The 26,740-nt window shown below is 44.6% G+C and overlaps 2 protein-coding genes across 3 annotated transcripts; both read right to left on the bottom strand.

Annotated features, from left to right (window-relative positions):
• Positions 1-3,716: 3,716 nt before the first annotated feature.
• On the bottom strand, positions 3,717-12,438 carry lrrc69 (leucine rich repeat containing 69). 2 transcript variants are annotated; one of them, XM_060043406.1, is made up of 8 exons: positions 11,967-12,438; positions 11,744-11,870; positions 8,143-8,215; positions 7,742-7,937; positions 7,591-7,662; positions 7,324-7,425; positions 6,982-7,161; positions 3,719-6,655 (listed from the first exon to the last, which is right to left on the bottom strand). In XM_060043406.1, the coding sequence occupies exons 1-8, from the start codon at positions 12,225-12,227 to the stop codon at positions 6,536-6,538; spliced, it is 1,131 nt and encodes a 376-aa protein (XP_059899389.1). In that variant the 5' UTR covers positions 12,228-12,438; the 3' UTR covers positions 3,719-6,535. The 2 variants fall into 2 exon arrangements, with proteins under 2 accessions (XP_059899388.1, XP_059899389.1); XM_060043405.1 differs by having other exon boundaries at positions 3,717-6,655; positions 11,744-12,438.
• Positions 12,439-12,584: 146 nt separating this feature from the next.
• On the bottom strand, positions 12,585-18,917 carry otud6b (OTU deubiquitinase 6B). The gene is made up of 8 exons (XM_060043407.1): positions 18,411-18,917; positions 18,054-18,193; positions 17,726-17,848; positions 17,235-17,435; positions 14,141-14,261; positions 13,865-13,926; positions 13,664-13,770; positions 12,585-12,909 (listed from the first exon to the last, which is right to left on the bottom strand). Exons 1-8 carry the CDS (start codon positions 18,484-18,486, stop codon positions 12,825-12,827), a joined length of 915 nt encoding a protein of 304 aa, XP_059899390.1. The 5' UTR covers positions 18,487-18,917; the 3' UTR covers positions 12,585-12,824.
• Positions 18,918-26,740: the final 7,823 nt, after the last annotated feature.

Genomic DNA, 26,740 nt, shown 5'->3' with positions numbered 1-26,740 from the left:
AATGTCTTGTTTTTTAAAAAATGTATGATGACTATATGCTCTGTAAGGTGACCTTGGGTGTCTTGAAAGGCGCCTCTAAATGAAATGTATTATTATTATTATTATTACTCCTTCCCTATTAATATCAAATCCTCTCGAAAATATTTGAAGACCTCTCAAGATAAACAGATGTGTTCCATTGAAGTCTCAGCGATGGGTGATTGTGTGTGTTTATTTAATATATTTTTTGGTTGCTGTTATTTCGATAACAAAGGGCGGGTGGTAGGGGTGGTGTGTTTGCGGCGTAAGTGGTACTGACCCAAAACTGCCAGAGAGAGAGAGAGAGTGAGAGTGAGAGAGAGAGAGAGAGAGAGAGAGAGAGAGAGAGAGAGAGAGAGAGAGAGAGAGAGAGAGAGAGAGAGAGAGAGAGAGAGAGAGAGAGAGAGAGAGAGAGAGAGAGAGAGAGAGAGAGAGAGAGAGAGAGAGAGAGAGAGAGAGAGAGAGAGAGAGAGGCCGTCCTGCCGACCGGGTTCTATAGTCCCCTTGATGAGCAATGGCTCCATAATGGCGCAGTTTCCTCCTCCCAACCCTTAGAGGACAGCGCTCTTTTAGGGCCATTATTTATAGGGACGGGGAAGAAAATATATATTAAATCTAAAAATATATAGACAGTCACGATTGCTTCAGGTCAGAACTTCCAGGTCAGTCTAGCTTGATGAAGGAAAATCTGAAGAGTTGTTGTCTTGCACAATCTCTGCCATCTCTTTATTCAAGGGCTGAAAGGGGGGAGGGGTGGTCCTTTCATCTCCTTTCTCATATTTGGTTACACTTATTAGCTTTAATGGTCACACATCTGTTGTTACCCATCTGATAAAATGCTTAGAATTTATTTATGCCTATGAATTGTAATAAAGACAAATTATTCCTGACTTCGCCACATGCATTATCGCCTCAGTTCATCAGACATACCTCAACGATTTCGCGCATTGTTTAATTTTTAGGGAGGGGGGTGGGGGATATACATATATAGCGAGAGAGCGAGCGAGCGAGAGAGCAACACTGCCCTCGAGTGGCGGCCGTGCGATAAACCAACACAAAGGAATTGACGCCAGTAGCCGTCAAACAGACAACACCCTGGCCGTGTGCCAGCAGCGGCTCGATACAGCGATACGTCAGAGGCAGCCAAGCGAGACAATAGATTCCCCTGATTGGAGCGGTGGACTCTTGTGGCTGTGACACTGGCTCTGAGCTCTGAAAATCGAATGGCTGTTTTTCCCTCCTCATCCTCCTCAGAGCCACAGGGCAGCTAATACAGCAATCAATGCTACTCATTTGAAAAGCACCACTTATGTGTTTGTGTCTGTTTGTGTGCATGTGTGTGAGGAGAGTAGAGGATAGCAGATAGATACATAGAGACCAGAGTCAAGTCAGTACGCTGAGATGAGGACAGCAATCATAGATTTGTTTTGTGTGGGGACCCGCAAGGGTCTATCTGAAAAGGGAGAGGTTAAATGTCCCATTTAAGACATGTTATTGATAAGCTAAACGTATTACCCCGGCTTATGAGTGTCAAATAAGCAATATACGCACTAGCTACATTTTTGGTAAATAAGAATGTACCTACCGGAGAGGTAGCAGAGGAACACACCAATGATACATTAAGGTCAACCATCTCCATAGAAAAAAATTTTGAAACCAGTTTGAAATCAGAGGCCTATGGAAGACATTTTGACTGCAGCCGAGCACAATTTACCGATGTTCAAATACAGAACGTTACCTTAATATTTGAAGCTGCTAAGAAGTGTTTTCTATTCTGTCCATTAAGCAAACTCAACTTTGGGCCTTGTGTTTCTGTCAATAACCCACATATATCGCTTATGAAAATGATCATAACCTTGATAATTTGTTCTGAAGCTACTCTGCACTCTGGCTGGTTGTTCATTTTGAATTATTATTGATTGTATCCTTTGATTGTTCTCATCCGAAAGTCTCCGTTGGATGACTGAATTGCCTTATAGATGCCTGAATGTAGTCATAATATCGATGTATGATGAAAAGGAAACGTTGTCCTTTTGAACCGTACCGTAAACGCTAAATATCTTGTGTCTCAGAGGCTCTTAAAACCTTGTAGAACTTCATCTCCTGCGATTGCACCAAAATAAATCAGGAACCCATCACTCTAAAGACTTCCTAGCGCTAAGCCTTTCCAGTGACAAGACTGAAAAACAAAATACCCACATACCAACAAGATAATAGCAGTCATGGTGCTGAGATAACACTCTAACAAAGACGGTATGTAATGAAGCTACCACGGCACCTCTCTTCTTCCATACATCATCCTGACTGAACGCTCACCCCCCTCGCCCCCTCCGCGCTGCGCCACCCATAGTAAATGACAATTTATGCACCAGCTACTTTATCATTCTTTCCTCCCTTCATCCACCACCACCACCATCCCGTGAGGTAGCATCATGTGAGAGATCTTCTTCCACCCACTGCCCCCCTCCAACATCCCGACCCCACCCCCACGCCCCTCCCCTCTCCCAGTAATTATATCAGAGCGGGAGAATGAGTTCATTAACATATGCTGGGCATGTCAGGAATGTACAAGCGCCCCTTTTGTAGACGCTGTCAGCGTGCTGCTCGTCCTTATGCCGCCTCCTCTGAGGACGCCACTTCCTCATTTGCATACACGTCAATCAAGCCAGAATTTGTTTATTATAGATATACACTATCGAAAAACACAATCACACTCACTCTGCCTCCCGCTCTCTATCCCTCTGGATGTGGTGGTCAGAAAGGTTGTGTGGTGTAGAAGGTGAATGTGTTTAAGAGCACACCAGGGTTTATGTTAGTGTCGAATATATGGGAGAGACACAATGCATAGGAGGGGGAGGGCCAGAGGTGATCTAGCAAACCGTCATTATCCCGGCAGCGTGGGCGGGTGCCGCCTGGAACCGATTGTGATCGCATTAGTTAAAGTGTTCTCGAATGAATTCAGGCATTATTCTACATGCTATCCGTGTGCGTGGCTATTTATAATGTATGCTCATGGGAGAATGTGTGTATTTGAGGTCCTTTCTTGATCCAACTTGTAGAGCATGGCATTAGGCTTACACCAAATGTGCACATAGTTGAGTCTGTGTGTGTGTGTGTGTGTGTGTGTGTGTGTGTGTGTGTGTGTGTGTGTGTGTGTGTGTGTGTGTGTGTGTGTGTGTGTGTGTGTGTGTGTGTGTGTGTGTGCGTGCGGCCAGAATTCGAAATGGACGCCTGCCACCAGCCAATTGCGAATAGATTGGTCCTTTTGGCATTAGCTAAAAATCTCAGGGTTACATATGAAAACAATGACTTCCACTCTGGCAGTTAAAAATACCTCATTCAAAAGTGAGTTTTGGACCTTGTTTGTGTGGAAATAGTGTCCCCAAAAAGTGTTTGTGGATGTGTGATGTGTTCAATCTTTTTCACAAAACACTGGACACCAAAGCGACAGACAGACTCGGCCTGGGGCCATCGAGCTGCTAGTGCCCCCCCCCCCCCCCCCCCCCCCCAGGAACGCTTGAGGAACCCAGCATCTGGCGTCAAGAGGACCCGTCCTGATCTGGTGGCCTTTCAACCCCACAGCTATTATCACGGAGACACTTCCGTGCACTGACCTATTTACTGCAGCTAAGGGTGCATATGCTATGTGTCTAGCACCGTCGAGCTCCAACACCAAGCTAAATCCAGCTAGTGAATTGTGTACGTAGAATGTTTCTCTGTTCAGAAACATTGATGTATGAATAGTTTGAATAAATAGAAACAACTTGCCTTGCTGCCATAGTTCCAGCTTAGGTCATTTTTTGTCATATTGCCACAGACAGACAGGAAGCAGTCATCAATCTGTGATAAAATGCATTATTTCAAAAACGGAAGCAGATGAGTTCTGAACAAATGATCATAATTAGTGAATATCGGGGACCAGCCCCCGAGACAGAAGGTCGAGGGTGCTATTCCCCACTATTCACGGAGGCTGTGGTGAATAATTGTTTTTGAATATATAACACGTGAGCACTCCAAAAATAAACAAGATAACACTTTCTGCCGGGATTTATTTGTTTTTATAAGCGATTTATTATTATATATTTTGAGATGAAAACAATATCTAGAGTTTGAGATCTCAATCATGGGATATTGCCCAATATCCCGAGTTTAAGATCTCAATCATGGGATATTGCCCAATATCCCGAGATAGCAAACACAATCAAATTGCGCCATCATAGGAGGGCCACAAGTAGCGTATACTAATGAAAATTATCATAAAAGATGTATTAGATTTCTAAATGGGCATGGAGGTGAAAGGCGAAGTTATCATCATCAGTTAACAATCAATTAATCATATTGATTAAACTATGTAATAAAATCAAGACTTTTGAGGAAATAATCAACTGTAAGTCCATTTAAAGAAATCTAAATGTCTTAATAGTATATACTAGTATACATTATACACTTTTTCATACGCAGCATACCGCTAATGCTTAGATGATGTGTGACCTTGTCAAGTTGGATTTGAAAGACCTGAACACATCTCAAAATTAAATAATGAAGATACCTTTTCGGTGATCAAGGGGATTAAACATGTCAAATGAATTAGTGTATTGGACAGTTACAGTATACAGATGTGCATCCATACACTTAACGTATTTACCACAAGCATTAAATATCCCTCATTCTCTTAATGATAACCATGTCTCAACCGCCACTGTCTGTCTGCTCTGGGTCTCACCTTGCCCTTGCAGCCATTATTCAGTTCTACAGACAACTGAAGTCCAGCCAAATCGCATATCTTTTGGTAGTTTAAAACATATTATGTTGGACATCTTTATAAAAAAAAATATATAAAAAATATACAAATAACAAATGGATGAATGCCAGACTTAAGCACGGAATGAACAAGTTCGCTACAGGGAGTTTAATCTACATCATCTAAAGAAATATGGAAACCCGAGTAAGGATAGGAGAGAGGAAGGAACAGAGTGCCTTTCTTTGTACCTGGTTCGATGTCTCCCCAGCCCCCCCCCCCCCCCAGAACGTGTCTTTACTGTGACTGAGGACCTGATGACCATGTCCATCAAGGCCTAAGCTCTGTCTCTCCTCCTCTCCGTCTCGCTCATTGTCACCACCGCTCGCTCTAAGTGCTCTTTCGCCCACATCACTTGGAAATTGATTGAAACAAAATGTCACAATTATGCCCTGTAGCTTGCCGCTTCAATTATTCATCAATTAGGGCCCGGTCTCTCTTTTCAATCCCTTTCTCCCTCCCCTTCTCTCTCTCTCTCACTCCCTCTCTCCTCCAAGCAGACTTTTCATTCAGTTTGCCTGAGATGTATGGATCCCCTGCTGTTAACCAGTCCAAAGTCATTAGTTTCTGGGTTTGCAATTAAACCTGATGCATAATGCATGAGGCTCCGGCGCTCTGCGGCGGCCATGGCCACGGCTACGGAACGAAGCTTCGCAAGCTCTAGAGGCGTGGATAGGAAATTAATTTGCTGAAATGAAGTTCTCTCCCTCTCTTCCTTGTTTCCTCCCTCTGCCTCCCTTCCTCACTCTCTCACCCTCCCTCACCGCCTCTCCCTCCCGTTCTTCATTCCTCCCTTCCACCTCACCCATCCACGCACACAGACACACACCCTCCCTCTCTCTCTCTCTTTCACTTTTCTCTCCCTCTCTTTCTCCATCTCCCTCTCCCTATGTCTCTCTCTCTCTCTGTCTCGCCCCGTTCCTCTCTCTCTCCTTCTTCCTCTTGCTATGTCTCTCTCTCTCATTGGCAGGTTGAACAGATGCTCCTATCTCTGGATAGAGGGCTTTTGAATCTCTGGGACCTCTGTGGAGGTAGATCAGTACAGGGGTCCCTTCAGACGCACACACATTAGGACCAATACATTATATTTCGTTTTGATGAATGGTTTGACTATTCTAGGACCATGATGAAAACTATTTGTTTTAATTCAGCCCTTTTTTTTGCAATAGGTCACTTTTTGCAATAGGTCCAACCAGGCCATTATAATGAAAATAAAATAGTAGCTATTCATTGTTGGGTGCTACTAAGCCCCAATTTAACTTTTCTACAACAAATCACAACCAAATATAAATTAATAGTTTTCATTTTTAATTATTGATTTATTTTTACAAAAATAGTCATTGCCCAAATAAAAAGGCAATTATACAAAACTAAAAACTGATATTAGGTGATCAATTTGTGTTGTACATGCTGTATTATTGCTCATATACATTCTATGTTGTTTTCAGACGTGCTGTGGTGGTTATCTACTGCCCTCTAGTGACCATCTTTGCATAGGATGGCATAAGTTCTGAAATCATAAAACAATGTTCCTTAGTCTCAGTATTTCAATTGGTAATTGTTAATAATGCATACATTTTTGTGAATTAATAATAATGTCATAACATAATTTAGTCACATTCCTCACCAAGTGTATCAAGTCTTTGCAAATAAACTAATTTACGAGGATATACTAGAAATGATGGGACTATACAAACTAACCTTGACGCTCATTACCTTTTAATTGAGCCCATCACTATGCAAAGAGACGCCATAGAAGGAGTGGCCTTCCCTGTTGAAGCACTCGTAGGAACATAGTACAGCTCTCACCGGAACGGTCCGCACACTCATTTTCATGCCCTGAAACACAAGACAGACACACAAAGACACACACACATCCACATGGGCACACACGCATGCACACACACACACACACACACACACACACACACACACACACACACACACACACACACACACACACACACACACACACACACACACACACACACACACACACACACAACCAACCAAAACAAAAAGGCATTAATGGAATTAGTGTTCCGAAAAGCCATTTGTCTCCAAACTTACCCCAGGGGGAAAACCCAGACAAACTAGAGAAGACAACCTAGTTTTTATGTTTTTGTTCCTGCGTACATTGATGAGTAGTAGCAAGGCGCCCATACCTTTTTTACACGGAGAAAGTGCACACACTCTAACCAGAAGTTGAGGATGGGGCCCAGGCAGAGAGGGCAGTGGCCCCAGCCAGCTAATATAGCCTCCAGGCAGGGGTAGAGAGGAAGGGCCCTATGGACCTTTGAATGCTTGTTTCTGTCCTCCAACAGCACCAATCTAGCGGCCAGCTCCTACAAGAGCAGGTTATATATTTAGTGATAAAAGAGAAATTATTACTAATTCATTAATATCAATATAATTTCATCCAGTGACATGTACACATTAAATAAAATAAAACAAATATACAAAGAAAGAGAAAGACATGTTTTGTTTTATCAAAGATATTGCTTCACCTTTAATGAAAAAACGGTTTTAATCTGCACAGAAGTTATTGGTAGTTGCTGGACAAATTGGTTCCCTTCACAATAAAGTTCTTGCAGAGGCAGCATATGAAACTGTAACACAACAATAACACATTTTACTCTACTACCCTATTGTAAAGGTCAGATATTATTCCATCATGAAGTTAATCAACTATATACCCAAATACCCAAAAATGTGAGTGCTCTTAAGAGGATAAAGCGACAGACCGACCGACTCATAAGAGGATAAAGGCCTACCTCAACAGGGAACATGGACAGTTTATTTCCAGCAACGTCTAGAGTCTTCAGTTTTGCTAATGCCCTGATACCCTGTCGTGGAAGGCATAGTATCAGGGATACAGCATTTGTTTTTCCGAACAATTGGAGAAGAAAATAAAAGATGTGATACCTCTGGAAGAACCGTTATTTGGTTTCTGGCCACATACAACCTAGTGAGCTCTCTGCAGCTGTACAGCTCCCCAGGGAGCCATGACAAGTGGTTTCTGCTCAGGTTCAGTTGGATCAGGTTAGAGAGCTGTCCAAACTCTGGAGGAAGAGCTTCCAGTTTGTTGTCAGTCATGGTGAGACGCTCAAGTTTAGCCAAACTTAAAGACAATAAGAGTTGTACGTTATAAACGGAAGAGTATAAGGGCCACATGTGATTCTATTTTTGGAGTTCTGAGTTTAATCTCAGAATTGTGACTTTAAACTCTTCCTGTTCTGACTTTAATCTCAGAATTCTGTGATTAAAGTCAGAACTCAAAAAGAATATCACATGGCCCTTATCCTTTTCCATAGCTATAAACCTACCTTTTAATCTCAGGCGGAAGATGTTGAATCTTGTTGTGGTTCAGATTGAGGACAACAAGATTTCCCAAACCAGCTGAAATGAGAAAACAACCATTTGTGTTGTAGCCAACAATTGTAATGAGACCAGTAGTATGTTAATGAGTCCATTTGTGTGTTAACGTTACCCACCACAGACCTCTGGTGGCTGTTGTAATGAGAGCAGTAGTGGGTTAATGAGACCAGTAGTATGTTAATGAGACAAGTATTATGTTAAAGAGACCAGTAGTGGGTTAATAATATTGCTCACCACAGACTCGTTGTGACAGTTGTACTGAGACCAGTAGTGTGTTAATTTTACCAGTAGTATGTTAATAAGACCAGTGGTGTTGATGAGACCAGTAGTGTGTTACTGAGACCAGTCGTGTGTTAATGAGACCAGTCGTGGGTTAATGAGACCAGTTGTGGGTTAATGAGACCAGTAGTATGATGTTAATGTTAAAGGAGACATATTATGGTGTTTTCCCAACAAGTTCACATAGCATTTGAGTTCCAGAGAACATGTTTTTGAAGCTTGCTGGAAATAGCTTTTAGGAAAGAAAATCTCGCCTACCGCTATTCCCCTCAGAATGTGCTGTTTCTGGTGTCTATAGCTTTAATGCAAATGAGCTGCTGCCCATTGACCAATGAGCTGTCAGACCGAACCACAGCATGGAGGAGAAGGGATTGTTAATATAATATAATATAATATAATATAATATAATATAATATAATTAGAGCTGTCACTTAAACGCGTTATTAACGGCGTTAACGCAAACCAATTTTAACGCCGTTAAAAAATTTATCGCACGATTAACGCAATTGTTTTATTAAAAAAAAAAAAAATAATAATAATAATTTTTTCTTTGGCTCAAAACAAAGAAGCAGTAGCCTGACTGCTATGTTCAAATGACATTTGTTCAAAGCAGTCGTTGAATTGCACTATAGGCTCTTTTTTTGTATCGTCCTGTTTTGATCAGTATATGCCAATGTTGTAGGGCTGTCAACGAATATTCGAAGTTCGAATATTCGTTCGAAATGAATCCAAAAACGCGAATTCGAACGTGAAAATTAATATTCGAATGTGAAAAAACACTCCCGCGGTACAAGCGCCTCTATCTGCTTTGTGAATGAGCCTCTGTCTGTTTGCGATGTCCCTCATAATCTTCGAATTCGAAAACACTCCCGCGGTACAAGTGTAACAGACTAGTATTGTGAAGAGCGAATGTATTTTATCCCCTCGGGGTTTCCGTACTTGGATATAGGTATTCCAGCTCTCACGCTGTGACTGGGTGACTTCTGATATGTACTAAGTAAACAAGACTATTTTCCCTTCCACGCTTGTGTCATTCTTGTCATATAAATATCTAAGTGCCAACGCTCGGTTACACAAGCGCCTATCTGCTTTGTGAGTGAGCCTCTGTCTGTTCGCGATGTCCCTCATAATATTTGAATGTGAAAAAACACTCCTGCGGTACAAGCGCCTAACTGCTTTGTGAATGAGCCTGTCTGTTCGCGATGTCCCTCGTTTTAAAGTAAGGAAATGCCCAGCAGGAAGCCGCCGCCCACCAGCACTCTCAACGAGACGTATATATATATATATATATATATATATATATCCCACTAATTTGAACCATGGTTTTGTCGCATTATTGACATATTGACGGCAACTGCGTAAAATAGGCAACCAGATATTCGAATAGTTCGAATTCGTGATTTTTTTCCAAACAAACATTCGAATGTCATTTTTGAGCAATTTTGACAGCCCTACAATGTTGTTATCAATAAAAAATCATTTGCACAAGGCAAGCCGATGCACTTCACCATGTTGATAAGAGAATTAAAATGAGAAGAATTATGGGACAAAAAAATCAAGGGATATTTAGCATAGAAAAATAATTTGCGATTAATCGTGAGTTAACTATGACATTAATGCGATTAATCACGATTAAATATTTTAATCGCTTGACAGCTCTAAATATAATATAATAATAATATTATGTATGGGTATTTACATAATATTAAATCTAATATCACGGCCAAAACCTATGTGCTCCTCAGATGATATTATGAATCATAAAGACTGCCTGACGTCTCTGGTACTTCCACAACAAGTAAAGACTCGTAGTGGGGGATATTTCGGTCATGGTTGAGAAGAATTGGGGGAAAGTCCATGAACCGCGACAGAGAGGAGAATTGAACTCCGGGAGCTGAGCTACCGGACTGCTGCCGAGCTCCCCACGCCGGAGCTGCCAGCTTCGACGGCAGTTCAGCTACCAGAGTACATCGCCGGAGCTGCAGGACTGCCGGCGGCCGGACAGCTTCGAAGGCGGTGGCCGGACGGCTTTGACGGCGGCAGCCTGGCGGGGGTAGCTCGGCGGCAGTCCGGTAGCTCAGCTCCGGGAGTAGGCCTACAATCCCTTTCTCCTCTGCAGAGTTTACCACCGGCCACTAGGGGATAGTATTGGATTACAGACCGCTGGCTGGCTCAGTTAGGAGTCAACCTTATTGTGTTTGCCAGCATTACAGACGCCATTATCATTCTTGATTACTTACTATAGTTGTTGTCAAGGTTGGTTCCTGAAGATATTTTTATATTATCCATGTTAGACATGTGCACGTAGGAATAACTGGTTGTAGCTTATGTTGTTATCTTGTGTATTCTTCATCGTTGTCATTAAATAAGAAGTTTAACATCGGGGAGTGTATTTCTTCATCCTCCATGTCTCCTCCTCCGGACAGTCCGGCAGTTCCGGCAGGGGGAGCCACCGAGTTCCCCCTGCCGGTAGTGATGGGTCGGTCGCGAACCGAGCCGGTTCAAAGAGCCGGCTCTTTTAAGTGAACGATGGGAGTCGTCTCCAGACTCTCTTCACTCATTAAGCAAGCAGTGAGGGGCGGTGATGCGCCCCTCACTGATATTAGAAAATGTAATTTTTACTTTTGAATACTAATATGATGTATTGATTTTGAATAATTGAAAGTTGTATAGGCCTACATATATACGGATCAAATATATAGGCCTACATATATACGGATCAAACTTAGCCCGTCAAAACGGGCTATGTTTGGCTAAATTGTAAAAGGTATATGTGGTAATATGAAGAGCCGTTTGGGAGCTGAAAGAGCCGGCTCTTGTTGGTGAGTTGATCCAAATGATCCGGCTCACTGAATAGAGCCGAAATTCCCATCACTACCGGCCGGAGCTGCTCGTCCCCTGGTCCACAAAATCTTAGCTATGCTCTGATTTGAGGGAAGTGGGGAAGTGGGAGAAAATATTGAAGTGTGCCAACTCGCTTGTTTGGTAACAGGCAGGGTACTTTCAGAAATGCATATCTCACTCAAAAAATCATGTACAGACTTTTTTCGAAGTTTGTATTCGTGTGGGAGCACCAGAGACCCAAAACAACACCCCAAATCCCAGGAAGTGTTGTTTTCATATGTCCCCTTTAATGTTACTGACCAGTAACTCGTGACAGGGCCGTGATTCGGTTACCAGACCAGTAGTGTGTTAATGTTACTCACCATGTTAATTTTAATGTATGTTAATGTTACCTACAGTTGTAAAGTTAATGTTAATGTTACTCACCACAGACTAGTGGTGACAGGGCCGTGATTCGGTTACCAGACATATACAGCTTCTTCAACCACTTAATGTGGCCCAAAACCGACGGGATCTCTCCGAAGGCATTGTTACTCAAATGGAGTTCAGTCAGCTTGAAGACAATATGTAATGAGGGATACATTGTATTTAAGTTCAGAAATATAACCGTTTTCCAGTGTCTATTTGAAGTATTAACGTTATAACTCACATTATATAGGGACGTCAGCTCTTCGGGCAGGGCTCTAATCAAGTTATTCTGTAGACGTAGGACACACAGATTTTGAATTTCCGAAATCGATGTTGGCACGCTGGTGATCGCTTTACCAGATAAATCAAAAGACTTTCCATTTCCTCGAATTGCTCTAATAACCGACTTCTGAGCCATTGTTTTAACAGGTGATGTTCCCATGGAGACTCCCGAGGTGTTCATAATGTGGACACTGGCGGCCTCTAGCGGTGAATCCCTCATATAACGATGTCTATAATTTTATGACAGGTTATGTTCAACTGTACTCTACGTGTAATTCAACATAACTAACTTCATTAAAAGATCCAAATAATACGCAAATGTCCGTTATATTTTATGCATTACGATGATGGGTTCACAAAATCATTGTGCACACATACATTTACATCTTCTGGCCGTAACACAATGCACCTCAAATAGGCCTATATATATTCACAAAATAGATGGAACTATCTATTCATCTTGTTTAGAGATAAACTAAACATCTCAGTCAGTGTCTAATATAAATACAAATGAACATGCCTTACACTTCTATCATAAATGGTAGGTTTTTTGGTGGGTTGAGGATTTCTCCATGAGTTCACAAAAAATCCACTGAAAGTTTAATCTTAAGCCTCAGCTAGATTCAGTCACACTCATCTGATACAACCTGGGAAAGTTAACAACTCACACTGTTCCCTTTATACCAAGCAAGCAGATACACTTTTGTTCTCCTAATGCAACACACTAAGCCTCATTAAGACACTGTGTTTCCCATGAGATGACAGGCTTCCAAAAGTGTCACAGCAGTAACTTTTGAAGCACTGATATATTAGTAGCTCAGCTATCTTCTTCGGTGGCAGGCTCCTTTAGACGTTCCACAGAGTTGTAGTGCTCTCCCAGGCCGTAAGCGTGACGCATGTAGCTGAAGAAAAAAAAGGAAAGTCTTTATAATAAGTACAATTCAACCAGCGTGCGAATGGTAAAACAAAGCTCTCCTTGTTCAAAAATACCATTTACATCTGTTGGCCAGTAAGATAGCTTTCATTAACCAAGTCATTTATGAAGGACAGAAAGGGGAATGTGAATGCCATTATTTAATAACCCATTAAAACCTGACATATAGAAATTAAAAGGATTCAGGGAATCATCTGCACATCATCTCTCTCGTCTTGTTTTTTAAAAAATGTATGATGACTATATGCTCTGTAAGGTGACCTTGGGTGTCTTGAAAGGCGCCTCTAAATGAAATGTATTATTATTATTATTATAACCAGAGTAATCGGAAGGGAGGAGTATTATTGAAGCTTTTATTTTCGCTAGACCTCGATAGAATTACCAACCAATACCAAATTGCAGCATCGGCTAAGGAAATATAGCCCAGAAATGTAAATCTAAAATTGCTTGTATAAACCATAAATCTGAATGTTTCTTGTCCATGCGAGTCAAAAATGACGATATCCGATTTATTATAAACATTATTTTGCCAAGAAATGTAGCAGTCTTAGTTTGAATTTGTTCAGTATTCGTCATCCATTGGCCCTTGGAATCACCCACATATATCTCAGTTGCTGACCCAGCTAGCATAACAACCAATATGGCCACTAGGTGTGTCAGGCCCATTAAACCAAACAAGCATTGCAACATGACTTCCATCAATTCAACCAAAATAAACTCACACAAGCGTGATAGGGGGACTGTCGTACTCCTCTCCTATTTTTATATCCAACGCATCCGCCTGGATCACTTCTATGGGAAGCTTAAGGACTTCAGTAAGTGCTCGCAGCTGGGGGCAGAACACAACAACAGAAAAGCATGTTTTACTACTACTTACTACATTCATGGTAAAACACCAAATTGACATTGATACGTGCGTATACCTCCAGCTGTCCGCCCCAAGCTGCAGTGTGATCAACTTCATTGCAGTACTTCTCAAAATCCTCTGCACACACACACACACACACACACACACACACACACACACACACACACACACACACACACACACACACACACACACACACACACACACACACACACACACACACACACACACACACACACACACACACACACACACACTTTAGTGAATCCTTTTTATGTCTTAGTGAAATAGTTTTGTTTCTGCATATTTGACATGCCTCCAACAGTTGTACCTGCACTGTACATGTCACCCGTGTTGGGGTGGGTGAGGAATGGGATGAAGTCGTCAGTATGACCTCTCATGTGCTCGGCGGTGCGCGATCGTAGTCCTTTTAGGCTCATGGTTAAGCCTGGCTTCAAGACAATACAAAAACAGCTTCAGATATTCACCTTTGTCAACACATTTGAGAACTCATAATTTATGAAAACAATTCATCACAAATGGCAGCAAAAGCAGTATATATTTGTCAATAATAAATCTGTATCACAATATATATATATATATATATATATATATATATATATTAGTGCTGTCAAGCGATTAAAATATTTAATCGCATTAACGTCATAGTTACCTCGCGATTAATCACACTTTTTTTAAATATTCTAAATATCCCTTGATTTCATGCTGCTTGCCCTTTAGTGAGATCAGAGTGTTGAGAAGGACAGTAAGAAGAGAGACCCGCAGTGAATTAAACCCGGTCCACTTGACAACGGGCAGGTGGTTGACAGTGGTAGGCCTACCGTAAAACTTCAATAGCCCAGGCTTTTATTTGTTTCAATCACTGAACTTAACATTTCGGGGCTGTCGGGCTGATTACTGCGGGATAACAATATTGAGTTTATAAAAGTTCCTTACAGCGCCGTCCGGCAGCCTGAGCTGTGCCCCCGCAACCTCTCACTCACTCAACAGACACAATACACAAACTGTCAACATCGCAACCAAGTCAATTTTGAGGGGGAGTAACTAAGCGGGGAGTAACTAAGCGGCCCCTCCCGAAGTGGTACAGCCCAAGTGGGCCTTGAACTCCGATTGGTCAGAAAGACGTAACAGCCAATGACAACTTTGAACTCTCGTGCAGGATCGAACAGAGAGACACTTTTACACTTTTAAAGGTCCCATGACATGCTATTTTATGTATTCTTTAATATAGGTATTAGTGGGCAACTAACACAGTATTCAAAGACGTTCCCGAAATTCAGCCGTGGTGCAGATTTACAGCCACTCCGAGCCAGTCGCACATTGAGCTTCCCCCAAATGCGCTGTTTTGGTGTCTGTAGCTATAATGCAAATGAGGAGGAGCGAGGCGGGTCAAGGAGGAGGGTGGGGGTGTGGCCCTGAGCAGCTTGCAGCCACGGTACCATGCGCTCTGTTTACAGTGGATGTATCGCAATGGCGAGGCGCACACAGCCTTTAGCCGTGTTCTGTAAATATTCTAGAACACACGGGAGTCCTGGAGCTCTATATCTAAATATTATCATATAGCCTACATAGATATCTATATCATATAATAAATATTATAACGGCCAAAAGCTGTGTGAGCCGATATTATGAATCTCAAACAACCGCGTTGGGTTCTCCGACGTTCCTGGTTCTTCAACGTCCTCATCAATGTGAAGTAGACTGAACCGCGACAAGGAGGAGAAAGGGATCGTTGCCGGGCAGCGCTTAGGCACCTCCGCCTCCGGCGGTGGTCCCTCAGCGGGTCTCAAGCTGGAGACATTCGCCGCCAACAATCCCTTTCTCCTCCATGTCGTGGTTCATGTTCTTGAGGGAGTCAAAGCCAAAGTTCCTTCCCCCCCAATTCATTCTCAACCTTGGCTGAGATAACCCCCAATACGAGTCTCGTTGTAGAAATACCAGAGACGAGAGTCAGACAGAACGGTTATCCAAATAACAAGGAAGTGTACAACACTTGCGTTACAGTCCTGGAGCTCTATATCTAAATAATATCATATAATACAGAAATCTATATAATTTAATACATATTATCACGGCCAAAAGCTGTTTGCGCCTCCAGACGATATAATGAATCACAAACGACTTTGTCGGGTTCTGCGACGTCTCTGGTTCTTTCACTTTCACATCAACCTGAAGTCGACTGAACCGCGCGCTGCCTGCTGCCGGCTGCCCGCTGCCGGGCGATGGTGCCTCGCGGCAACCGGCGGCATGACGCAGTTCATGTACTTCAGCCAGTCAAAGCCTAAGTTCCTTTCCCCCAATTCCTTCTCAACCATGGCTGAGATAACCCCCAATACGAGTCTCGTTGTAGAAATACCAGAGACGAGAGTCCGACGTGTTATGCGCCATAACGCCAAAAGCAGAACGGTTATCCAAATAATAAGGAAGTGTACAACACTTGCGTTACAGTCCTGGAGCTCTATATCTAAATAATATCATATAATACATAGAAATCTATATAATTTAATACATATTATCAAGGCCAAAAGCTGTGTGCGCCTCCAGACGATATTATGAATCACAAACGACTTTGTCGGGTTCTGCGACGTCTCTGGTTCTTCCACTTTCACATCAACCTGAAGTCGACTGAACCGGGCGCTGCCTGCTGCCGGCTGCCCGCTGCCGGGCGATGGTGCCTCGCGGCAACCGGCGGTTCATGTACTTCAGCCAGTCAAAGCCAAAGTTCCTTTCCCCCAATTCCTTCTCAACCATGGCTCAGATAACCCCCACAACAGTCTTGTTGTGGAAATACAAGACACGTCAAAGAACCGACAAGAAACACTTGCGTTACAGTGTGTGTATTCACACACACACACACACACACATTTGGCGCTCGCACGGTCGAGTCTCATTGGCGGGCCAACGTCTCTGGGCGGGCCAGGCAGAGTAAGGGGAGGAGCTGAGATTCCTGATGACGTCATGAATACAGACATTCCAAATCAGCGCACTTGAGCCTCCGTTTTTTCAAAGGCGAGCAGAACAGCTAGTGCTCATTTTACACCAAACGCAAGTTTTAGCCATTGGGGGACCATAGGCAGGCTAGGGGAACTCATATTTATGTTAGAAAACCTCATAAAGTGAGATTTTCATGTCATGGGACCTTTAAGGAGTTTTTCACCCGCTCCGTATCCTTGCTTGCCCCAACAAGTTTGTGCGGCGTGCTTATTGTTTTGTTTCTGGTGTAGACGCAGTTAAAATTGGTTTGGGTTAACGCCATTAATAACGCGTTAAACTGACAGCACTAATATATATATAGATGTTATGGATAGATATAACATTACAGTCTAATAAAACGATCAAAGATAATATATGGTCTTAAGAGCATAACTATCATTAGCTACAGATGAAACACCTAAGATACGTACCAACGCGCGGCGGGCTAGCTGGTCCTCTATTGCGCGGTACAGGCAGTGTCCGTCGGACGCAATCTCCTTGATCTGCAGCTGGCGCTCGGAGAGCTTCTGGGCCAGCTTCAAGCCCTCCTGGTGACGGGCCCCCAGCAGGTTGTCCACCTCCGCCTCGGCTATCCGGCTCTCTCGCTCCTTCTCCTGAGCAGCCTTCTTATCCTGGAAGAGATTAAGTGGTTAGGATCTAAAAAGGTACTGGGTTGAAACCTGCAGCCCACAGTCTACCAGTAGTCCAGAAATATAACTGTTTTCCAGTCTACCATCCTTGAGCAAGACACCCTAAACCAACCACTGCTAATCTAGTTGGAACTAGGGGATAATAGATTCTTATTCCTTCCCGTTTCTTTTGGGAGAATTTAACCTATGAGTGACAAGTGTAAAGCTCTTTCAAAAATGATGAAAGCTTGGCCCCCATTTAAAAAACAATTATACCTGAGTTAGAGTCTCACCCTTCTCTTCTGAGCCTTGGTGGCACGAGGCTGCTTCTCGTCGGCTTTCTCCTGGTCACCATCCAACCCGAGGCTCTCCACGGCATTCACCACCTCCTCCACCTTCACTGCCTCTTCCACTACCTATCCGACCAATGTAAAGTTAGAACCTAGTCAATGATAATAATGAATAATAATAACGTCAGAATCCAAAAAAAATCTGTATAATTTTCAAATACTGAAAAGGTTTTTTCGGACTAGACACGCCGATGTCTTGTCTTTAGGTATGTCGAGGTAGAGAATGAACTGCTGATGCTGCATGACATTGATCACAATATGTGGCCTTTACTTGCGTAGCTTTGAGCTGACTGATTTCCTCCTCTTGCTTCAAGTTGAGTTCAGCTTCTAGTCTGCAGATGTCTTCTGTCAGCTGTTTGCGTCTCTTTTTGTCGTTCTTGGGGACCGTATTCTTCATGCTTTGGATTGTCGCTGCAGATATCGCACAAAGCTAGATGTATTAATTGCGTATACACTTTTGCAAGGTCCGTGAGAGGGGGACAGAGCATCGCATACAATTGTGAATTATCAGATGGTCGAAAATACAATGAAATAGAGCTGTTCTTCTAGTCGAACATGGCTAATAAAAGCCTGCATTTAAATTGTGCAACCAACACATCGGCCATGAGAGACGGATCATTTTAAATACCTTGCAAGTCTTTCTTTTCCCTGCGGTGTTGCTTTGCCAGAAGCTCCTCTGGACTGCCTAAAATATCCTCCTCCATGTCTTTTTTGGGGGATTTGATTGGGTTGAAATAGAATTCGAGCAAATCCAATCACACAGATATCCCCTAACCCTTTACTATTATACTTCCAAAATGCTTACTGAAGATAAAATATGAATTGGATCTAAAGAAGAATGTGAGGCAGGGGTTCCCGGAAATGACAAAAACCTTGACAAAACGGGTGGAGCCACTTCTTCTTCGCCTTCCTATCATACATCGGAAGGCCATAAGCGCCTCCTGCCAGTTATGCTATCCATTTGTATGGTATACCCGTACGTCTGACCGGTCTCGAGAACGTGACGTAGTTTCCTGGCTTGCAGCACTTATGGCGTGTTCCTCAATCCTCGGACGAGTTGCAAAGTCGATCTCTTAAGACTTACAGCGTCGCTGTATCAAGGCCTAAACACACCGGCGCGTAAAAAAAGTCTGCCCCCATTATTCCGGATGCACTAGCCCACACCGGCGCCGACTAGCTGCGCGGCAGCGTTCCGTGCGTTCCGTGCAGCGTTCCGACTAGTTTTCGAGCCAATGTTCTATTCCCTAGCGTCGCCGCCCCTGAAAAAGCGCTTTTTAAAAGCTGGTTTGTACATCCCGGGTCCCGTAGGCACCTCCATATCTACCCCTCACCACTGGATGTCGCCCTCTTTCATTTTTGAGAAACAATTACGAGAATGGACAATGAGAGACTGGTCGTCGAGGTGGAAAAATATGTCGAATTGTATGACCAATGTTCCCGTCATTACAAAGACAACTCCAAAAAGGACATTGCCTGGCGAGCCATAGCTCTGGAGATTGGCTCTTCAGGTGAGTAATCCACAATGGTGGACTAAGTACCCAAACCATTAACCATAATGGGAAATAGACGAAATCAAGTCACATACAGTATAATCACACCATGTAGGTAGAAACCAGATTACTAATAATATATTACAGATTAGTAATATATATTTTTTTATTTAAGGCAAGGCAACCTAATTTATATAGCACTTTACATAGCCTACATGAAGCAGACTCAAAGTCCTTCACATAGAAATACAATAAATATACAATACAATGAAATAAATAGGCTAAGTAAAAGAAAACACAGGCAAAGTTCAAAAATGCATTGTCATGTATTAACTGTCTCTCAGGGTTTAAGGAAAAATAACATTAAGTGTCTCGAGCACTCAAATAAAATAGACTGCCGAGTCCAGCACAGCAATAACATCACTGTATTTATCCCGAGGGATCAGGTATATATACACATGTATATATTGTGGCAACCCGCTCCTCGAATGAGCCGGGTTCCAGGTATAAATCACGCTTGGCAGTGAGGGTTTAGCCGATCACGGCATTTATCACAGACAACTTAAATCATATAAGGTACTCGCGGTCTCTAGGGCCTCCGTGGGCCTCTAGGGTAGGGCTGGCTCGGCCCTTGCTGTCTCGTCACTCGTCGGCCCTTTCCGTCTGCTCCCGAGTGCCTTTTAAAGTCTTTCCCTGGCTGTCCAGCCAGGTGTCTCCCATCCCGCTGATTGGGGTTCGGTTGGTGCTCTCCGTCGCCGGCTGGTGGGTGACGGTGGTATCGGCCATCCCGGACCAACCCTCGGGCTGGTCCGGGCCGAGGTTTAAGTGGCGGGATGCCACCATATATATATGCAAAAGAGTATTTATACCAGAGAGGGATAATAACTAAATTATAGGTCATCATGACTAGGCTACACCATATGGTTCTGCCATTGTGTACACTTCTGGCGAATTGAAATATTTGCGGTGCCTCTCAGGATCTGCACGGAGGTGCCTCTCAGGATCTGCACGGAGCTCCTGGACCAGATTGTGGTATACCCCCTGTTCTTGTCTCCGTACATTGATGGGGTGCACCCCAAACTAAACCCTTCGTCTTCTCCTTGCCCGCCTACGGCGCAGCAGAAGAAGGGCAACCACCCTCTGTCTGGCAACAATTGTTCTGTTGAAATAAAAAAACTCAATAAAATGTAAAATAGCTTGTGTTCAATTAAAATGGATAACTACTGGCTGCATACATGTAAATGTGTGGCTATGTTAAGGCTATATAGATGGATAGATAGATAGCTACTTTATTTGTCCCAATGGGGACCAATAAAGCCATCCAGTAGCTCAATACAATAAATACACACAATAACAATTGGCCTTAAAAGGTGACTGCACTATATACTAAAAAGGCTTAATAGAAGGTCCTGCAATTATTGAGATTGTTGATGCAGTAGATGAATAATTGCAAAATATAAAATAAATAAGAAATGACAATAAATAAAACGATAAAGTGCACTACAAACTAAGTTGGTAGATCTGCTGCTTGAAAACATACTTTCACTGCGCAGATTATACATTTTTCAAATTATTCAGCCAAAAAGATGGAAACTAAATAAACTAGAATACAATAGGCTACTCGCCCATTGGCCTAAACACACCGGCGCCGAAGCGCAGCGCCGCCCCTAGCACCAACTGGATGCGGCGCGACGGTCGCGCTGCAGTATAAAAGCAGGAAGTCACCTGTCAATCAACCGCAACAAAGAGACGAAACGCCATGAGTGAGTAGCCTACGTAGCCTAGTTTATTTATTTTCGATGTTTTTTGGCTTAATAATTTGAGAAATGTATAATCTGCGCAGTGAAAGTATTTTTCCAAGCAGCAGATCTATCAACTTAGTTTGTCATTTCTTATTTATTTTATATTGTGCAATTATTCATCTACTGCAGCATCAACAATCTCCATAAGTGCAGGACCTTCTATTAAGCCTTTTTAGTATATAGTGCAGTCACCTTTTAAGGCCAATTGTTATTGTGTGTATTTATTGTATTGAGCTCCTGGATGGCTTTATTGGTCCCCATTGGGACCAATAAAGTAGCTATCTATCTATCCATCTATATAGCCTTAACATAGCCACACATTTACATGTATGCAGCCAGTAGTTATCCATTTTAATTGAGCAAGCTCTTTTACATTTTATTGAGGTTTTTTTATCCATCGGGATAAATACAGTGATGTTATTGCTGTGCTGGATTCAGTAGCCAGTGTATTCTATTTGAGGGCTCGAGACACTTAAAGTTATTTTTCCTTAAATCCAGAGAGACAGTTAATACATGATCTGATACCAGAGAGACAGTTAATACATGACAATTCATTTTTGAGCTTTGCCTGTGTTTTCTTTTACTTATCTATTTTATTGTATGAGTGTTTCTATGTGAAGCACTATGTGAGTCTGCTTCATGCATGAAAAGTACTATATTGTTGACACCCCCTCATGCCAGCCCGCTGCTGATTTTCTTCAGCTGCTAGACTCCCTCAACCTACAACAACATGTTGATGCCCCTACACACTCCAGAGGACACACAATTGACCTGGTCATCTCAAACTCCGCCCCCATCAGCAACCTACAGGTTTATGATCTTGGCGTCTCGGATCACAGAGTTGTGTCAATGGAGCTCCCTTTTCGTTCCTCCCACACCAAACCAAAGCGGCAGATCCACTTCAGGAATGTGAAAAATATCAACATGGATGCCCTGGCCCTGGACCTTCAACATCTCTCCTCTGGCTCAACTGACTCCCTCTCTGTTGCTGACTCAGTGGACTTATACAACCAGTCCCTGAGCAGTCTCCTGGATCTCCACGCCCCCTTAACATCGAGGTCAGTCTCCTTCTCGCGCTCCGCACCCTGGTACACCAGTGAACTACGTACAATGAAGGCTGCTGGGCGTGTCCTTGAGCGGCGACTCAAGGCCTCTGGTCTGACCGTTTACAAACAGGCATACAGGGAACACAGGAGGGCATATGCTGAAGCCCTGAATAATGCACGGTCCAGGTTCTATTCCGCAATAATCAACAATAGCCCTGGTAACTCCAAACAGCTCTTTTCAACTATCCATCACCTTCTCAAACCCCCTTTACCATCCCAATCTGATGTCACCACGGAGAGGTGCAACACGCACATCAACTTTTTTAAACAAAAAGTGAATAACATCCGCTCACACCTCTCCACCACTACTGCCCTGCCCCTTCCAACTGCTGACCCACCGATTGACTCTTTCCAGACCCTCTGCTCCTTCTCCAGCATCACAAAGGAAGAGGTGGAGAACGTCATCAGGAAAATGAAGCCATCCACCTGTGCACTAGACCCCTTCCCTACAGCTCTGCTGAAGGCCAACATCTCTGCTGTCTCTCCACTCATCACCAATATCATTAACCACTCCCTCCTGGCCGGCCATATCCCATCTGCATTAAAAACTGCTGTCATCAGACCAACATTAAAAAAACCTACCCTTGATCCAGAAGTCCTCTCCAACTACAGGCCCATCTCAAATCTCCCATTTCTGTCAAAAGTTCTGGAAAAAACAGTTGCAGCACAACTCCAGGATCACCTCATACAACATCACTTGTTTGAAAAATTCCAGTCTGGTTTCCGCTATGGCCACAGTACAGAAACAGCCTTGGTCAGGGTCACAAATGACCTCCTGATGGCAGCAGACACCGGCTCCCCATCTCTCCTCATCCTCCTGGACTTAACAGCTGCTTTTGATACGGTTGACCACAATATTCTCCTTCACCGCCTGCAATACACCATTGGACTATCAGGAAATGTAAAGAACTGGTTCACCTCGTACCTCACTGACAGAACTGAGCACGTTGCCCTGGGCAAAGCAAAATCACACACCAACAACGTCACCTGCGGTGTCCCCCAGGGCTCGGTGTTGGGCCCCACACTGTTCTCACTGTACATGCTCCCCCTGGGTAGTGTCATTAGCAGGCATGGCTTATCTTACCACTGCTATGCTGATGATACACAGCTCTACATCAGGACAACCCCCACTTCTTCTGCCCCTCTGCCAACATCCACACTGACCACCTGCCTGGAGGAGATAGAGGCGTGGATGAAGCTCAACTTCCTACAACTTAACAGCCATAAAACGGAAGCCATCCTTGTTGGCACGCCACATCAGCTCCGCTCCGCCACCATCACCAATATCACCTTCTCTGGCAAAAACATCCCCCTTTCCACATCCGTCACCAACCTCGGTGTTAAAATGGACCCACAACTTAATTTTGACACCCACATCAAACACCTCTGTAAAACAGCTTTATACCACCTCAGGAACATCGCCAAACTCCGCCAATCACCCACCCTGGCTGATGCAGAGAAGCTCGTCCATGCCTTTGTCTCCTCCAGGTTGGACTACTGCAATGCACTCCTCATTGGGATCCCTGGCAAGAGCATCCAGAGGCTCCAATACATTCAAAACAGTGCTGCCAGGGTCCTGATGAGGGTGCGCAAGCATGACCACATCACCCCCATCCTGAAATCACTGCACTGGCTCCCTGTCCCACTCAGAATTGAGTACAAGGTCTCCCTCCTCACCCACCAGTGCCTTCACGGACTTGCCCCCCTCTACCTTCAGGAACTCCTCACCCCCCCGACAAACTCACGTACACTCCGTTCAGGATCCACTCACACCCTCCAAACCAGACATACGAAGCTGTGCACCATGGGTGATCGGGCCTTTTCTGCTGCTGCCCCTAGACTATGGAACGCCCTCCCTGACCACCTGAGGGCTCCACAGACTACAGCTCTTTTTAAACGGAACCTCAAAACCCATCTCTTTAAAAGAGCATTTAGCTAAACTTTCTTTGAGGTTCCCCTTTTAATAGTTTTTTTGTTTTTGTTTTTCTCTGAAGCACTTTGAGATTCTTGAATATAAAGTGCATTATAAATAAAATGTATTATTATTTTATTATTATTATGATATAAATGAAGTTGCCTTGCCTTTAATAAAAAATATATATGTTACAAGTAATCTGGTTTCTACATGGTGTGATTATATGTGACTTGATTTCGTCTATTTCCCATTATGGATAATGGTTTGCCTCTCCTGGAACCGTCACCTTATCGTGGTGGAGAGGTTTGCGTGTCCCTGTGAACCTGAGAGCTGTGTTGTCTGGAGCCTTGTGCTCCTGGTAGGGTCTCTCATGGCAGAGTGGTCTCAGGTGAGGGGCCAGACTAAGAATGGTTCATAAAACTCCAATGAATAACGAAAAAAGAGGAGATGTGACCCGGCCCGGAGGAAGCCCGGGGCCCCCGTCTGGAGCTAGGCCCAGACGGAGGGCTCGATGGCGAGCGCCTGGTGGCCGGGTTTGCCACGGAGCCCGGTCGGGCATAGCCCGAACAAACTACGTGGCACCCCCCCCTCTCTTCATCCCATGGGCCCACCACCTGTGGGAAGACCCGTTGGGGTCGGGTGCGCAGCCACATGGGTGGCAGCGAAGGTCAGGGGTCTCGACGGACCAGACCCGGGCGGCAGAAGCTGGCTCTGGGGACGTGGAACGTCACCTCGCTGTGGGGAAAGGAACCGGAGCTTGTGAGGGAGGTGGAGCGCTATCAGTTAGATCTGGTGGGGCTTACCTCCACGCACAGTCTCAGCTCTGGTACCGTACTCCTGGATAAGGGTTGGACTCTATTCTTCTCCGGAGTTGCCAAGGGCGTGAGGCGCCGGGCGGGTGTGGGGATACTCATAAATCCCCGGCTGAGCGCCGCGGTGTTGGAGTTTACCCCGGTAGACGAGAGGGTCGCCTCCCTGCGCCTAAGGGTTGTAGGGGGGAAAACTCTGACTGTTGTTTGTGCGTATGCACCAAACAGCAGCTCAGAGTACTCGGCCTTCTTGGAGACCCTGAATGGAGTCCTGTATGGGGCTCCAGTAGGGGACTCCGTAGTTCTGCTGGGAGACTTCAACGCCCACGTGGGCAACGATGGAGACACCTGGAGAGGCGTGGTGGGGAGGAACGGCCTCCCTGATCTAAACCCGAGCGGTCGTTTGTTATTGGACTTCTGTGCTAGTCATGGATTATCCATAACAAACACCATGTTCGAACATAAGGGTGCTCATAAGTGTACCTGGTACCAGAGCACCCTAGGCCGAAGATCGATGATCGATTTCGTGATCGTGTCATCTGATCTGAGGCCGCATGTTTTGGACACTCGGGTAAAGAGAGGGGCGGAACTGTCAACCGACCACCATCTGGTTGTGAGTTGGATCAGGGAATGGGGGAAATTTCCGGATAGACCTGGTAAGCCCAAACGAGTAGTGCGGGTGAACTGGGAACGTCTGGAGGAGGCCCCCGTCCTAGGCATCTTCAACTCACACCTCCGGCGGAGCTTTTCTGGCATTCCTGTGGAGGTTGGGGGCATTGAGCCGGAGTGGGCGGTGTTCAAAGCCTCCATTGCTGAAGCTGCGGTGGCTAGCTGTGGCCTCAGGGTCTTAGGCTCCTCAAGGGGCGGTAACCCTCGGACACCGTGGTGGACACCGGTGGTCAGGGAAGCCGTCCGACTGAAGAAGGAGGCCTTCCGGGATATGATATCCTGGAGGACTCCTGACTCGGTTGCAGGGTACCGACAGGCTCGAAGGGCTGCAGCGGCTGCCGTGTCGGAGGCTAAGCAGCGGGTGTGGGAGAAGTTCGGAGAGGCCATGGAGAAGGACTTTCGGTCGGCACCAAAGTGTTTCTGGAAGACTATCCGGCACCTCAGGAGGGGGAAACGGGGAACCATCCAAGCTGTGTACAGTAAGGATGGGACTCTGTTGACCTCAACTGAGGAGGTCGTCTGACGTTGGAAGGAACACTTTGAGGAACTCCTGAATCCGAATAACACGCCCTCTATGTTGGAGGCAGAGCTCGAGGTTGATGGTGTTTCGTCGTCAATTTCCCTGGTGGAGGTCACTGAGGTAGTCAAACATCTCCGCAGTGGCAAAGCCCCAGGGATTGATGAGATCCAGCCAGAAATGCTAAAGGCTCTGGGTGTTGAGGGGCTGTCATGGTTGACACGCCTATTCAACATCGCGTGGGAGTCGGGTACAGTGCCAAAGGAGTGGCAAACCGGGGTGGTGGTTCCCCTGTTCAAAAAGGGGGACCAGAGAGTGTGTGCCAATTACCGGGGTATCACACTTCTCAGCCTCCCTGGTAAAGTCTACTCCAAGGTGCTGGAAAGGAGGGTTCGGCCGATCGTCGAACCTCAGATTGAAGAGGAACAATGCGGTTTTCGCCCCGGACGTGGAACTACGGACCAGCTCTTCACTCTCGCAAGGATCCTGGAGGGGGCCTGGGAGTATCCGGTCTACATGTGTTTTGTGGATCTGGAGAAGGCGTATGTCCGGGTCCCCCGGGAGAAACTGTGGGAGGTGCTGCGGGAGTATGGGGTAAGGGGGTCTATCCTCAGGGCCATCCAATCTTTGTACTCCCAAAGCGAGAGCTG

The sequence above is a fragment of the Gadus macrocephalus genome, chromosome 22 (genome assembly GCF_031168955.1).
Source record: "Gadus macrocephalus chromosome 22, ASM3116895v1".
In the NCBI taxonomy this organism is placed as follows: Eukaryota; Metazoa; Chordata; class Actinopteri; order Gadiformes; family Gadidae; genus Gadus; species Gadus macrocephalus.
Note: the sequence above shows the minus strand (reverse complement) of the source record. Positions and strands in the feature narration are given on the sequence as shown.

Excerpts from the sequence above, each read along its gene's own strand:
- lrrc69 (XM_060043405.1), bottom strand. The coding sequence starts at position 12,227 with ATGAGGGATTCACCGCTAGAGGCCGCCAGTGTCCACATTATGAACACC. Across the intron at positions 8,216-11,743 it reads CCTGTCACCACTAGTCTGTG|CTGGTTTGGGAAATCTTGTT; the intron begins GTGAGTAACATT and ends TTCTCATTTCAG. Across the intron at positions 7,162-7,323 it reads AAACCGTTTTTTCATTAAAG|GAGCTGGCCGCTAGATTGGT; the intron begins GTGAAGCAATAT and ends CTGCTCTTGTAG.
- otud6b (XM_060043407.1), bottom strand. The coding sequence starts at position 18,486 with ATGGAGGAGGATATTTTAGGCAGTCCAGAGGAGCTTCTGGCAAAGCAA. Across the intron at positions 17,436-17,725 it reads CCAAGGCTCAGAAGAGAAGG|GATAAGAAGGCTGCTCAGGA; the intron begins GTGAGACTCTAA and ends AATCTCTTCCAG. Across the intron at positions 13,771-13,864 it reads CTTGGGGCGGACAGCTGGAG|CTGCGAGCACTTACTGAAGT; the intron begins GTATACGCACGT and ends TTCTGCCCCCAG.